The sequence below is a fragment of the Oncorhynchus gorbuscha genome, linkage group LG02 (genome assembly GCF_021184085.1).
Source record: "Oncorhynchus gorbuscha isolate QuinsamMale2020 ecotype Even-year linkage group LG02, OgorEven_v1.0, whole genome shotgun sequence".
Classification (NCBI taxonomy): domain Eukaryota; kingdom Metazoa; phylum Chordata; class Actinopteri; order Salmoniformes; family Salmonidae; genus Oncorhynchus; species Oncorhynchus gorbuscha.
In genome coordinates this window covers 44869339-44885932 of record NC_060174.1, presented here as the reverse complement: position 1 = coordinate 44885932, position 16594 = coordinate 44869339, and the positions used below count along the sequence as shown (strand labels likewise).

Sequence of the window (16594 nt, the reverse complement as noted above, 5' to 3'; positions counted from 1 at the left end):
GAGAGGAGAACATCAACCAATAACTATTTATTAGCTTGGACGACGGAAAAGACTGCAACGTCACAGCTGATCCATGGTCCTGGCAAGCACCAGAACTATTCTCTTCATAGATCATATTAGATCACAAAGCAAAACGTGAAAGCAGTTCAACCGTTTGATAAAAGATGGAGCGCAAGGAAATGGGCATAGTCTTGTCCACTTACTGATATGGTCGATGGCTCCGGCGCAGAACTTTCCATAGAACTTTTTGGCCCCGAGGCCTCGGAGGTCCTGGATGGTGAAGGGCCACAGGTGCAGCACGTTGTTCCTGGAGAAGGCATCCCTCTTCTCCAGCAGCACCACCTTGGCGCCCAGGAAGCCCAGCTCGATGGCCGTCCGCAGGCCACATGGTCCTGCCCCGATGATCAAACACTGTGGAGGGGGAGAATGCCATATCTCATATACAAGAGTGGGCTGATATTACCATAAAGTTCAATTGCCGATATACTGTTAATCGCAAAATATAATTTAAATCGCAATATTTAACAAGGGAAAATAGACAACATGAAAATGTGGATATCGCCCTACCCTATTATATAGAGAAATAACTCTCCAACTCTCTATATACAGAAATAATACTCTCTGAGGTACTTTGAACAAGGATATGAGACAAGTTACATCATCACATACCTTAGAGTTGGTACATGCACGTCCTTTCTTGTACTCCTTCTGGCCGGCCCGCTTGTCAAGCTTAGCCCAGAGTGCCTTGGCCTTCCAGTAGTTGAGACGGGACTTAAGCTTGTGGTAGAAGACCCGGTACTCACAGGGCTTGAGCTCCAGATGGTCACAGAGCTCCTGGAAGGCCTTGAGCGTGACCTTGCAAGTGGAGGCCTGGACGAAGCGGTCAAACAGGATGTGGGCCGGGTTCACCCTCTCCCCTGTGGTGGTGAAGCCTCCCAGGTCCCCCATGGTCCCCATGGACCTCCCCCCCAGTTGGGGGCCTCTGGGGGTCTCTGGTCAGGCCCCAGCCCCTGGCTCTAGCACACACTCTGCTCCGGTAAAGTCTTTATCTCCTCGTCTCAGGCATCCTCATTCTGTCAGGGAGAAAGAGGAGAAGCGTCGTGAGTTATGAGAATGTTTGCATATTTCACAAGTTTATCATGACACATTACCGAGTTTGATTTGGAACGTCCTTGAATGATCTTCCTTAAACAACTTGTAAGAAAGACCTCTGGCTACAGTGTAGACCAGTGACGTGTAGTCAGTGCTTACCCTGTAATAATCTCATTCTAAAAAGCTGCTGTGAAAAGCCAAATCTAAAAATGTTATTATAACGAAAGAAAATGTATTGATATCTAATGTTCGTTTCTGAATGATTCTGGTGGCTGTTATGCTAAAAAGCTCAACATTTTCTAAAACTGCAACAAAACCTCCCGAATAATAATAGTGTATTCATGAATAAAGGTTCAATCTATGTTTAAAAATCCATGACTTTCTTTCCATCCATTTGAATCCATTAAACTCCTTGACGTGCGCGGCCTGCATTAGTCCAGTCACCGTAATGGACAGGGTCTGCATTTGGCATGTCTACATCATTTGGTGCTGAACAAAGATTGCTAGCATCCCTGACCTGCTAGATTTCTAGCAAAAACAACTTGACATACGGACACGACCTCTACACTGCACCTCAAACAACTTTCCAAGTTGGAATAATCATGGAGGTTTCGAATAGTGGAACATCAACTATAATGAAAGTTAAGACCAGACAAGGGCAGCATACAGCACGTGACTATATTCATGACAGGCAAGGCAAATACCATCTCCCTCGCGGTCGGGCAGGCGAACAGCGAGTACTGGACTGTCCACTTGTGGGAAACATTTCAACGTGTACTTTGTCGACATATTGGGAACGGGGCTTCTCCGCCACTCAGTGCGGGCCCGAGCCTTGGCTTCTGCAAGATGGATGCGACCAAATGTGTGTGTAATAATATCACACGTAATATTATTGTGTGTGTGTGCACGCCGCGCATTGGAAGAATTGTAAATCCCTTGTGAAAGGCTATGCGTTGCAAATGATTTCCGAATAAATGTGTCCATATATTGGTCTTTTAGTAGCACACCTATCAGTTACTCTGCACGCTACAACAGGTATATATATGGCTGAGCTGAGTCGAGCAGTGTGTTATTTGGTCGCTTGTGTATCTCGACTACATTGGTATTTACATTTGGTGAACATGTTTGTACAGTCAATGTTAATAGCCTATGTCACAATGGTTGTCGGTTTTATGGTAAACCAGGGCTTCATCAAGGTTTAATTGAGTAAATCTGGCTTTGATAAAAGCCAGTGCCTCCCCAGACACCGACCTCACCCCACGTCACTGGTGCAGCCCTATCCCCTTATGTTGTTCTATTGACAGTCTTGAAGAAGTGATCCAACAGGATCTAATGGGATATCATATCCGCTGCATCAAAAACAGGAAATTCATAGATTAGCCGAATCAGCTATAAACGCCAGAACATCAAGCACAACAAAATATCCAAGCGCCGATTGTGTACCGCAATTCAATTCCATTGATGAATCCATAATCGCACAGATATGCAAGGATGAAGAGAAAGCATGAGACAACGTAATCAGGCCAGCAGTGAATGACAGGCAACAGCCTCTGTACTGTACTGCGTGTGATCCAACCATTTTTGCCGAGCAATGGGTATATTGTGATGTGCCCGGTCCACATAAAAATCCCCAGAGGTAACAGGGAAGAGAGCTGACGTCCCTGGTTAGAAGTTGGAGCAGGGTTCACAATTCAGTTCACAGATAGTGCTTCAGTAGGCAGTAGGATGGATCACATTTCAGACCAATCTGACCACTGGACAACTAATACATGTTTTAACCTCCTGAATGGCAAATTGCATTGTGAAGGGCACAGTAAGAGTTTTAATGTCTCAGTTCAAAATGATTGTTGACTATCGACTTCACATAGGCCTATATCAATGTCGTGTTGAATGTGTCACGGCAAGGCTATTAGCTACTGATATAAAACAAGGAAGACACAGTTACTGAGATGCCGTTAAAGCGCTTCGGACTGTATCGGTTTTCTGAGAGGTCAGTGTGGCAGACTGCAGTGGGTATGATGTCTCTCAATCCTTTGATCCACACAGCAGGGATCTAAGTCGTCAGATCATATTCCAGGACAGAGCTTGCAGGCAGGAGTGGACAGAGACTGGACACTGACCTAGAGCCTGTAAGTGTCCAACTTCCCAGTGAGGGGACGGATGTGACAAATTCATCAGAATTAGGCTAGCCCATATAATTCCAGAATTCAAAACCGTTTCAACAATAATATGTATAGTTATGTGTAGCCATAGTTCATTCTTTAGCAGATCTAGAGTAAAGTCCTGCATCTGGTCAGATATCCACGGTTCCCCGCAGTTGACCAGCAAAAGAATGAAAACATTACTTTAACCCGTGGGTCAACTCCCGGGTTTAGAAGAATTATATTGAGTGTTGGAAACGTTTTAAATCAATCATTCATTTTTACAAATCCAGGAGCTTGTTGTGTTGGGAATTCCATTCTGTGGGCAGCGAGGCAGACATGTAGGCTACCAGCCACGAATGCAGTGGATCAGGGAACTGTCCGTTATTTGTGTGGTGCTGAAACTTATGCCCCCCCCCCTCCACATGAAAATATGTTGCCAAGTGAATTTCCCTGGCTAGCCTGGCTAACGTAACCGGAGAAATAAAAAGAAAGGTTATGAACAACACCATCTAGGAAACAGGTGCTGTGTGAGTGAAATCCCCGGTTTGGTTTGGAAGGTTTTTGGAGTCATTGTAGACAAAAACCTTACGATAGGCTAATTCAGTTTATTACCAGTTAATTATTCAGGCTTTAGTTCACTTAAACCATATGCAGTGCAGGCCATATCAAGTTTAAATTGGTGCAGCTGGTAATAGTTTGAGTATAGCCTACTAAATAAATGTATTTTACAGCCTATATTCAATGCTGGAAATTGTTAACTTAACTTTGAATTCAAACTATACTGAACAAAATATAAACAACATGAAACAATTACAGAGTTACAGTTCATATAAGGCCCTAATTCATTAGGCCGTAATCTATGGATTTCACATCACTTGGCCGGGGCCTGGCTCCCCCTGGGAGGGCCCAGGCCCAGCCAATCAGAATGAGTTTTTCATCACAAAAGGGCTTTATTACAGACAGAAATACTACTTAGTTTCATCAGCTGCCCGGGTGGCTGGTCTCAGACGATCCCACAGGTGAAGAAGCTGGATGTGGACGTCCTGGGCTGGCATGTTTACACGCAATTTGCGGTTGTGAGGACAGTTGGAAGTATTGCCAAGTTCTCTAAAATGACGTTGGAGGCAGCTTATAGTAGAGAAATGAACATTCAATTCTCTGGCAACAGCTCTGGTGGACATTCCTGCAGTCAGCATGTCAATTGCACCCTCCCTCAAAACTTGAGATATCTGTGGCTGCTAGCGTTGTGAAGCATAAACAAAATTAACTTCTCTAGGGTAGGGGGCAGCATTTGGAATTTTGGATGAAAAGCGTGCCTAAATTAAACTGCCTTCTACTCAGGCCCAGAAGATAGGATATGCATATAATTGGTAGCTTTGGATAGAAAACACTCTAAAGTATCCAGAATTGTTAAAATAGTGTCGGAGTATAACAGAACTGATTTGGCGAAAACCTGAGAAAAATCAATTCAGGAAGAAGGATTTTTGTTGTAGTTTGATTCAATGCCATTGCAGTATCCATTGACTTAGGACTCAAATGGCAGTTCCTATGCCTTCCACTGGATGTCTTTAGAAATTGTTTCAGGCTTGTATTCCGAAAAATGAGGGAGTAAGAGCAGTCTGAATGAGTGGACCCTGCTGTGTCACAGAACTTTTTCATGCGCGCGACCGAGAGAGTGCCTTTCTCGTTTACCTTTTATATTGACGACGTTATTGTCCGGTTGAAATATTATCGATTATTTAGGCTAAAAACAACCTGAGGATTGATTATGAACATCGTTTGAACATCGTTTGAAATGTTTTTACGAACTTTACGGATACTATTCAGATTTTTTGTCTGCCTGTTGTGACTGCGTTTGAGCCTGTGGATTACTGAAGAAAACGTGCAAACAAAACGGAGGTTTTTGGATATAAAGAGACTTTTATTGAATAAATGAATGTCTTATGAGTGCAACCATATGAAGATCATCAAAGGTACGTGATTAATTGTATCTCTATTTCTGACTTGTGTAACTCTTCTACTTGGCTGGTTACTGTTTGTAATGATTTGTCTGCTGGGCTATGTTCTCAAATAATCGTACGGTATGCTTTCGCCGTAAAGCATTTTTGAAATCTGACACAGTGGTTGGATTCACAAGAAGTTCATGTTTAAACCTATGTAAAATAGTTGTGTCTTTTCGGAATTATTATAATGAGTATTTCTGTATTTGAATTTGGCGCTCTGCAATCTCACTGGATGCTAGCGTCCCACATACCCTAGAGAGGTTTTAACACGGAATCCGTTGATTACCCCCCGAAGCCCGGGACTCCACAGATCATGAGGATATCATATTTGTCTGCCTGTGACCTACCATTATTTACCTCCAGGCCTGAGAGTCAAAATGTTTATTTTGCACGTTTTCACCAAGCAGCAAACCTCTTACAAGGTAAGCTTCGATTTGGCCTGTGTTTGAGCTATAGCTACATGGGTATATCAAATGAATCCTTAGGTTGGTAGAAACAAATCTAGCCTATTGCCAATGTTATCTGATAATGTATGACTTAATGGCAACATCGAATGTCCCCCGAGTGACTAAATCTTTGCGCATCAAAAATATGACGTCGCCTGCTTAATTCTTTTATAAGTGGTCTGCTTTTTGTGCTTTGGATTTAGTTGACATAGGCCTGTGTAACAAGTCATTTCAATGTTCTAGAATTTCAAAGTAGTTATTTCCTTGTATCCTTGTAAGTTTCATCCTTGTATCTTTGTAGAGGCCACTATACTCTCATGGCCATTGTTTATTTCAGTTTCTCACCTCTGCCTGTGTCTCCAAATTGTTACTGTTTGCATTGTGTGTGTGTGTGTGTGTGTGTGTGTGTGTGTGTGTGTGTGTGTGTGTGTGTGTGTGTGTGTGTGTGTGTGTGTGTGTGTGTGTGTGTGTGTGTGTGTGTGTGTGTGTGTGTGTGTGTGTGTGTGTGTGTGTGTGTGTGTGTGTTTCACACCTTCCATGTGAGTCACTGTACAGATAACGTTCAGGCTTGGTGTTTTTACTTCATAGTAATGTCGTTTTGTAAATTTAGTCAACTGTAATTTTGTCTTACAACAATATATCCCTTTATTTGAGCAACCTCACAACCATCACAAGACCCCCCCCCCCTCCCACTCAAGCTGAACGCCACTATCCAACACACATGACAAAAGGAAGAACTGCAGCATTGCTCGAAACACAGGGGGGGAAGGGGGAAATGCCAGACCTGTCAGGTCACTTTTTGTTTCCTGACAGAGAGGGACTGCTTCAAAGACTCATCACGACATGCACAAGCTATGGGGAAAGTGAAATCTAATCATCTCCACCTGGGATGTAAAAGCAACACCATTCATAAATAGTTCAGCTTTAGTGAAGGACATGTGTGTAACCAAGTTTCTTTGATCAGACATTATTTTGTTTTTTAAATGTATGTGTATATACGTTGCTTTTATTTAGTTTTTGTAAACAGTTCATTTGTATGTATGCCCAAGACATTGGACATGCCTAGGCTAAACATTCAGGCACTTTGGAGAGTTTGAAAAAACACAGCACCACAATGTTTGAGAGGGGTTGGTGTTGTAGAAATGCAGTTTTTATAGTGAATAATAACTTTTAGGCACATCCAGTGTGCAAAAACTGTGCAATTACCACATTTTGACACTTTAGAGAGGTTGAAAGGACACTGAATTCCCCATAACACCAGCACAATGTTTGAGTGAGGTCGATATGGTAAAAATTGTGTTTTTATACTGAACAAATAGCATTTAGGGATTGCAAATATGTAATAGAACTGGAATGATCTAATTTACAGACATATGCCACTTCAGGGAGGTTTAGGGACACTTGGAAATGTCCCGTGACCAAACGTGACACCACTTACTACAACATCTGCCCATTTCTAGTTGTTAGGTCTATTAAAACCATATTGTTTTCTGATATTAATCATGTGGAAGCCATCTGATGTGTTTTCAGCTCTGGGCATCAATAATTCACTTATAGCTTGTCAATGAAAGACGGTTATTTTGTGTGTGCTTGATCTTGTATGTTCTGAACTATGTAACTCCTATCTATCTTCTGATCATTTCCTCATATTCACGCAGATGTCTTCTTTCCAAATATACCACGTTTTTGCATGTCTGAATCAGGTAATTACACATGAATAGCAGTTACTTTTGGGTATGTCTTTTTAGGCGGAAATCTACATTTTGCCATTACATTTAAGAGGTTTATCAGCTTCTTGATATGCCATGCTCATAACAGGGATGTAAACACATTTGAGAGAAATAAGATTTTTGTGCTTTTCAGGTTTTATACATTTCAAATACCCTCACGAATGCATGGAAGCGGATCTGAAGAGCACTGGATTTGGCACATTAGCTTTTGTGAAGGGGCATTTTTCAAACATTTGCTAGAAATCTGTATGCTACCCAGCCAGCATAGATGTTATCTGCATATGAGAGTTTATGCACCATTTATGGGATCTTTTTATTTCAGTTAATAAAACACTGGACCAACACTTTACATGTTGCGTGTTATATTTTTGTTAAATGTTTCACACCCTGCCAACTCCTCACCGCTGTCAAAACAACTCTCAGCTCTGGAAGTGCAGCGCCTGCAGAGGGGGCCTCTCCACAATGGCCCACATATCCCTTTCCCAGGACACCACCACCTACATGTTTCCACTCTCCCTAAATACCTCAAAGGGCTCCTTGAGAAGGCCGTCTGCAGCTGCGGTGTTCAGTCTGTGTGGGTTCCCCAGCTGGTGTACACTACCTACAGCCACCTGCAGGTGGTCTGGTTCAGTTCCTCCCTGTACCTTGGATAACCTCTGAAATACACCTGCAGATGGTCTGGTTCAGTTCCTCCCTGTACCTTGGATAACCTCTGAAATACACCTGCAGGTGGTCTGGTTCAGTTCCTCCCTGTACCTTGGATAACCTCTGAAATACACCTGCAGGTGGTCTGGTTCAGTTCCTCCCTGTACCTTGGATAACCTCTGAAATACACCTGCAGGTGGTCTGGTTCAGTTCCTCCCTGTACCTTGGATAACCTCTGAAATACACCAGCAGGTGGTCTGGTTCAGTTCCTCCCTGTACCTTGGATAACCTCTGAAATACACCTGTAGGTGGTCTGGTTCAGTTCCTCCCTGTACCTTGGATAACCTCTGAAATACACCTGCAGGTGGTCTGGTTCAGTTCCTCCCTGTACCTTGGATAACCTCTGAAATACACCTGCAGGTGGTCTGGTTCAGTTCCTCCCTGTAACTTGGATAACCTCTGAAATACACCAGCAGGTGGTCTGGTTCAGTTCCTCCCTGTACGTGGTCTGGTTCAGTTCCTCCCTGTACCTTGGATAACCTCTGAAATACACCGGCAGTGGACAGGAACACACTACACTAACTATGAACCAGGCTCCTCCTCTGGGATCCCCTGTTGTATGTTTCCTAACACTGAAAGTAGTGGAACACCTCAGGAGTTACAGTCCTCAACTTCCAAAATGACATTTCTGTGTGCCCTTTACTGCCCTATGTGGTCTCATCGAAGAACAGTGGGTCAGAATCAGACTTTTAAAAAGGGACATTTCCAAAAATGTCAACTTCATATTCACCATCTCCAGCACCACCCCAACATATGTGGAAATAGTTTCTAAGTTTTGTAGTAAAAAAATAAGGAGGAAGATAAGTGTTTCCAATGCCTAGACATAATTGGTTAAAATAACATGATTCAGACCAATGATGTCATTGGAAACACTTTTCTTCCGCTCTCTTTTTTTACTACAAAACAGAAACGCACTAGTTCCACATGTGTTGATGTTGGGGTGGTGCTGGAGATGGCGAATATGAAGTGGAATAATGGTGTTAAGCAGCACAGGACAGAACAGTCCCTCTAGCTACTTGAACACTTTTGAGGCCAAGGATAACCAGAAACACAGAGAAGATGTTTCCCAAACACCATGTGGACAGAGTATCCCAGTTTCCTTTTGCTTTGTCAGGACAATAATCCCCCTTTTGAAACTGACTGGAATTGAGCAGATCCTGAAAGGTGTTCTTTCTGTGGTAATTTCCACACTGACTGTTCATAGGGACTGAAGGATTTACTCTCAAGGTACTGAAAACCCAAACTGCTAGATCCTAGTGTGGAGGGAAGGACACGTCGTAATGGGGGAGCATCAATGGAGCAAAGAGCATTTCACCAGAATCACAGCCCCATGGCACACTTCACCTCACTTCTAATGAAGCTATAAACATTTTACAACCCAGAAACGACTCAAGGTCTGGAGGGGGGTGGCGGTTGGCCGGGTGATTCAAGCCAGACAGTCAACACAGGATGTGCCATGTCACCGGTGTGCCGTATGCTAGTGTTCCAGTTCCCATGTGCTACACTGCACTGCCATGCCTGGCCATTTCCAGACCAGATAAGACTATACAATTATAGGCTAGAGTAACATGGATACTGTGCAATGTATTTCTGTTACATACAGTAGGTATAAATTAAACTGAGGACATTAAGAAAACACTATCAAGTCTCAGTGGCGGAAACTTAACTTCACGGCACTGTTTACTAAATGGGAGAAGGGCATTCACATTAAAGAAATCATGGGCATGATTAGAAATAGCTAAGTGACATCGAGAGAGAGAACGGGTGGGATGGGAGAGACCGGAATGGGCCACTCAATGCAAACAATTCAAGCTTTTCCAAAGCCAAAGCCTGTAAAACAAGACGTTTCCTGTGTAGTAGGCTTATTCAGAAGGTGTCCTTATTAAGACCCCCCCCCCCCCCCCCGGCACAGGGCTTTTATTGGGAAGAAACAAATGAAAGACCGAGAAGCAGCAAAACGTGCATCATTCTCTGCCACACAAAGCAAATATCTTGTGGCATCTAGATATATGACAGGCTTTCACACACACCACACACACACACACGTTCCAGGCTACCATGGCTATGTCCCCATATGAAAATGCTCCCAACCACAGGGCACGAGTGGTCACTGTATGGTTTGATGAGCTTGAAAATGATGTAAACCATATGCCATGGCGGTCTCAGTTACCAGATCTCAACCCAACTTATGGGAGATTCTGGAGCGCTGGCTGAGACAGTGTTTTCCATCATCAACAAAAACACCAAATTATGGAATTTCCTGTGGAAGAATGGTGTCACATCCCTCCAATAGAGATCCAGACACTTGTAGAACCTATGCCAAGGTGCATTGAAGCTGTTCTGGCTCGTGGTGCCCCAACACCCTATTAACACCCGGTTGGTGTTTCCTTTATTCTGGCAGTTACCTATAGCTCATACACACACACACAAATGTAAGCATTCTCTCTCTCTCTCTCTCACACACACACACACACACACACACACACACACACACACACACACACACACACACACACACACACACACACACACACACACACACACACACACACACACACACACACACACACACACACACACACACACACACAGCTTTGAGGTTGGATTATATCACTTTCTATTCTAAAACGTGTTTGAATGGAGAGGATCTTGAAGACTTAAACCCTTGTTCACACTGCAGGCCTTAATGCTCAAATTAGTATCATTTTTCAAATCTGTTTTGGAATATTGACTGTCCAAACAGCAAGTTGCAAGTGACCAAATCAGATTTGTGTGTTCAGACAGCAGTCATTTGCTGACATGGCTACTCTAGTTGGCATAGTAACGACGGGTGTGCGCATTGGTGTAGGCTGATTGGTGGTGCAGGTGTTTTCCATTAACTCAGAAGTTATGTAGCAAGCGAAGGTGCCTGCCATGGACGTTCGTTCAACATCAGTGGAAGAACGCTTTTTAATGCCTCAAAGGATAAGATAGCTGTTCAGCTTTCTAGCACATTCACTCATTTGTTTGTGAAAAACAAGCTATTTAGCTAGTACATGTTCTTGTCAAAGCTGTTAACAGAGAAGCTAGCAAGCAACAAGTTACGCCAAATAACAGTCTAAAAAGGGCAAATAAATCAAGATTTGACTGTTCGGACACAAGTCGCAGGGTAATCAGATTGGTGGTTTGAAATATCCGATTCCATCACTTACAAAAAAAACATTGCAGTTTTGAAACTGTAGTAAAAGTGCAGTAACTGCAGTCAACTGTGGTATTATGGACGCAGTAATTGTGCATATGGACCCATTACGGAGAATAACCAAACTCCGCATATGAAATTAAGGACATGCTCAACAGTTTTCTGTGTCTCAAGAATGGTCCACAACCCAAAAGACATCCAGGCAACTTGACACAAATGTGGGAAGCATTGAAGTCAACATGGGACAGCATCCCTGTGGAACGCTTGACACCTCGTAGAGTCCATGCTCTGATGAATTGAGGCTGTTCGGAACAGAATGAGCCTGTTTGTCTGTTCACTGCGGGACACGCACATGAACGCACTCATGACTCCTTTCTATGCGCACCAAAACAACCATCTGTTTCTCTGAATTTCCTTATGAAAGACTAACACTGTAAGATGGTATTTTATATCTTAGCTGGTCATGTTGGCAATAGAACAAGCATTCAACTGATCCCCACCTGACCCATATTGCAATTTATAATGGGACATTTTGGATTGAGTAAAGAGTAATAGTGTGGCGTGAAGATGCCTTTAAAAAAGGTCACCAAAAGTGTAATTCTTACAGTAGTCCCCCTCCATGTGTTATCGTCTCTATCATATAGTCCACTGGTCTCTATGTACAGATCATTAAGGCTGGAGCCTACTTCAACCAGAGACTGAAGTCCACTGCCATGTAACTGGAAAATGTACTGTAAATAATGTTCATTTACAAATCAGTAGCCTACAATACAAGAGGACAGCGGCAGGTAGCCTAGCGGTTAAGAGCGTTGGGCCAGTAACTAAAGGTTTGCTGGTTCGAATCCCCGAGCTGACTAAGTGAAAAATCTGTTGATGTGCCCTTGAGCAAGGCACTTAACCCTTATGTCTCCTACAAGTCGCTCTGGATAAGAGCGTCTGCTAAATGACTAAGATGTAAACGCAAATGAACAAGAGTTATTTTCAGATAACCTAGTCAAACAATGGATTTCAGCTTTACAACGTTGAGTGAAAATGAGCAATAAATCACCTCAATCATCTAATTCCTTCCTCCCCCTCCTGTCTCTACTGTCCCTTTTCCAGACTATGCTTCCCTCTGTCCTTCCTCACTCTCCTCTCTTTTCCTTTGTTACAGAGAGAAGCACTCTCCCAGTGAACTCTTCGATGGAAGCCTCCAGAGACAGTTCCCGGAAAGGGATCTCGATGCTCCAGGAATCACTAGCCCTGACACTGCTGTCTGAACTACAACACAGTAAGGTGACAGCATGATGTCATATCCCCTCTACGGAGCAGTCAGGTGGTGTGGATGAAGTGAACCACACCTGGGGGACCAGGGGAATCCCAGTGGCGCAGCTAGTGTGTCGTCACACAATCATCTCTGCTGCCCTTCTCTTGTTGCTCCTTGGATGAGGCTGTGTGTAAGTTATGGTAGTATCAGTGACAGACGAATAGCTGGCAAGCACACGCAAAATGTGGTTCTGTGTTCAGAGTAGAGCTGGAGTGAGGAGTGTGCCTAATTGACTGGAGGCTGAGCGAGATTCCAAAAGGCTGGAGCGTCGGCCTTCTCGCCCGCTCCAATTTCACTCCAATAGCGCTCACTTCACGAGATCAGGACATGCCCGTCCCAGCATGCATTTGTAGTCTACTTGTGTTCTGCTATCTATAGCCCCTTGCTTTAGCTAAATCTTTTCATAAAGAAACCTATCAAACACACAGGTGCTAAATCAAGGTGACTTACAAAGATGAGGACCAATAGCAAGAGAGGGAGTGCAGTGATGTGATATCCACAACTAAATAATCATTATGGAACCTGAAAAGACACATATCCCGAAAGCATGATGGCGTACTTACTATGTGCACATGCTAAAAGAAAGGAACGAGGTGGGTAGCTAATTGTGTCATTATTGCAACGTGGTGGGTAGCTAATTGTGTCATTATTGCAACGTGGTGGGTAGCTATGTGTCATTATAGCAAAGTAATTATAAACAAAAAAATCTGTTCTATTATCTATACAATAGGCCATAGTTGATTTTGGTCCAATAGGTCTGGCATATTCTTTCAAGGAGCTTTCTATTTTGATTGGGTTATTTAGCCTAAAAACCTTCAGGCCTACCTGTAGAGAACAAAATGCATCCTTGCCCAGCCAACAAGAGTGGCATAAAGGGTGTTTATCATCCCCAGTGGCTCTGCAGGTGTGGAGAGGATATTCTCCACTGCTGACCTGCTCTCCAGGAACCATCGCATGGACTCATTTTCCTTCTTAGTCTCCCCGTCTGGCTCCTGACCTATTTAGAGTTTTTATATGCTGTTTAATATTTTTTATTTTCTATTTTATTTCACCTTTATTTAACCAGGTAGGCTAGTTGAGAACAAGTTCTCATTTGCAACGGCGACCTGGCCAAAATAAAGCATAGCAGTGTGAACAGACAACACAGAGTTACACATGGAGTAAACAATTAAGTCAATAACACAGTAGAAAAAAATGGGCAGTCTATATACAATGTGTGCAAAAGGCATGAGGAGGTAGGCGAATAATACAATTTTGCAGATTAACACTGGAGTGATAAATGATCAGATGGTCATGTACAGGTAGAGATATTGGTGTGCAAAAGGGCAGAAAAGTAAATAAATTAAAAAAACAGTATAAAAACAGTATGGGAATGAGGTAGGTGAAAATGGGTGGGCTATTTACCAGTAGACTATGTACAGCTGCAACGATCGGTTAGCTGCTTGGATAGCTGATGTTTGAAGTTGGTGAGGGAGATAAAAGTCTCCAACTTCAGCGATTTTTGCAGTTCGTTCCAGTCACAGGCAGCAGAGTACTGGAACGAAAGGCGGCCAAATGAGGTGTTGGCTTTAGGGATGATCAGTGAGATACACCTGCTGGAGCGCGTGCTACGGATGGGTGTTGCCATCGTGACCAGTGAACTGAGATAAGGCGGAGCTTTACCTAGCATGGACTTGTAGATGACCTGGAGCCAGTTAGTCTGGCGACGAATATGTAGTGAGGGCCAGCCGACTAGAGCATACAAGTCGCAGTGGTGGGTGGTATAAGGTGCTTTAGTGACAAAACGGATGGCACTGTGATAGACTGCATCCAGTTTGCTGAGTAGAGTGTTGGAAGCCATTTTGTAGATGACATCGCCGAAGTCGAGGATCGGTAGGATAGTCAGTTTTACTAGGGTAAGCTTGGCGGCGTGAGTGAAGGAGGCTTTGTTGCGGAATAGAAAGCCGACTCTTGATTTGATTTTCGATTGGAGACGTTTGATGTGAGTCTGGAAGGAGAGTTTGCAGTCTAGCCAGACACCTAGGTACTTATAGATGTCCACATATTCATGGTCGGAACCATCCAGGGTGGCGATGCTAGTCGGGCATGCGGGTGCAGGCAGCGATCGGTTGAAAAGCATGCATTTGGTTTTACTCGCGTTTAAGAGCAGTTGGAGGCCACGGAAGGAGTGCTGTATGGCATTGAAGCTCGTTTGGAGGTTAGATAGCACAGTGTCCAATGACGGGCCAAAAGTATATAGAATGGAGTCGTCTGCGTAGAGGTGGATCAGGGAATCGCCCGCAGCAAGAGCAACATCATTGATATATACAGAGAAAAGAGTCGGCCCGAGAATTGAACCCTGTGGCACCCCCATAGAGACTGCCAGAGGACCGGACAGCATGCCCTCCGATTTGACACACTGAACTCTGTCTGCAAAGTAATTGGTGAACCAGGCAAGGCAGTCATCCGAAAAACCGAGGCTATTGATTCTGCCGATAAGAATATGGTGATTGACAGAGTCGAAAGCCTTGGCGAGGTCGATGAAGACGGCTGCACAGTACTGTCTTTTATCGATGGTGATTATGATATCGTTTAGTACCTTGAGTGTAGCTGAGGTGCACCCGTGACCGGCTCGGAAACCAGATTGCACAGCGGAGAAGGTACGGTGGGATTCGAGATGGTCAGTGACCTGTTTGTTGACTTGGCTTTCGAAGACCTTAGATAGGCAGGGCAGGATGGATATAGGTCTATAACAGTTTGGGTCCAGGGTGTCTCCCCCTTTGAAGAGGAGGATGACTGCGGCAGCTTTCCCAATCCTTGGGGATCTCAGACGATATGAAAGAGAGGTTGAACAGGCTGGTAATAGGGGTTGCGACAATGGCGGCAGATAGTTTCAGAAATAGAGGGTCCAGATTGTCAAGCCCAGCTGATTTGTACGGGTCCAGGTTTTGCAGCTCTTTCAGAACATCTGCTATCTGGATTTGGTTAAAGGAGAACCTGGAGAGGCTTGGGCGAGGAGCTGCGGGGGGGGGGTCAGAGCTGTTGGCCGAGGCTGGAGTAGCCAGGCGGAAGGCATGGCCAGCCGTTGAGAAGTGCATATTGAAGTTTTCGATAATCATGGAATTATCGGTGGAGACCGTGTTACCTAGCCTCAGTGCAGTGGGCAGCTGGGAGGAGGTGCTCTTGTTCTCCATGGACTTCAGTGTCCCAGAACTTTTTGGAGTTGGAGCTACAGGATGCAAACTTCTGCCTGAAGAAGCTGGCCTTAGCTTTCCTGACTGACTGCGTGTATTGGTTCCTGACTTCCCTGAACAGTTGCATATCACGGGGGGCTATTCGATGCTATTGCAGTCCGCCACAGGACGTTTTTGTGCTGGTCGAGGGCAGTCAGGTCTGGAGTGAACCAAGGGCTGTATCTGTTCTTGGTTCTGCATTTTTTGAACCGAGCATGCTTATCTAAAATGGTGAGGAAGTTACTTTTAAAGAATGACCAGGCATCCTCAACTGACGGGATGAGGTCAATGTCCTTCCAGGATACCCGGGCCAGGTCGATTAGAAAGGCCTGCTCACAGAAGTGTTTTAGGGAGCGTTTGACAGTGATGAGGGGTGGTCGTTTGACTGCGGCTCCGTGGCGGATACAGGCAATGAGGCAGTGGTCGCTGAGATCCTGGTTGAAGACAGCGGAGGTGTATTTGGAGGGCCAGTTGGTCAGGATGACGTCTATGAGGGTGCCCTTGTTTACAGAGTTAGGGTTGTACCTGGTGGGTTCCTTGATGATTTGAGTGAGATTAAGGGCATCTAGCTTAGATTGTAGGACTGCCGGGGTGTTAAGCATATCCCAGTTTAGGTCACCTAGCAGAACAAACTCTGAAGCTAGATGGGGGGCGATCAATTCACAAATGGTGTCCAGGGCACAGCTGGGAGCTGAGGGTGGTCGGTAGCAGGCGGCAACAGTGAGAGACTTATTTCTGGAGAGAGTAATTTTCAAAATTAGTAGTTCAAACTGTTTGG

The 16594-nt window shown here is 44.3% G+C and overlaps 1 protein-coding gene across 16 annotated transcripts in view; it reads right to left on the bottom strand.

The window, feature by feature from the left end:
- mical3a (microtubule associated monooxygenase, calponin and LIM domain containing 3a) overlaps positions 1-16594 on the bottom strand; it is a 154831-nt gene that overhangs the window by 62654 nt on the left and 75583 nt on the right. For all 16 annotated transcript variants that reach the window (XM_046310612.1, XM_046310602.1, XM_046310627.1 and 13 more), the window contains 2 exons: positions 670-1073; positions 204-411 (listed from right to left, as the gene is read on the bottom strand). In XM_046310612.1, the coding sequence (XP_046166568.1) occupies positions 204-411; positions 670-957 (496 nt within the window). In that variant the 5' untranslated portion in view covers positions 958-1073. The remainder of the gene's footprint in view (positions 1-203; positions 412-669; positions 1074-16594) is intronic.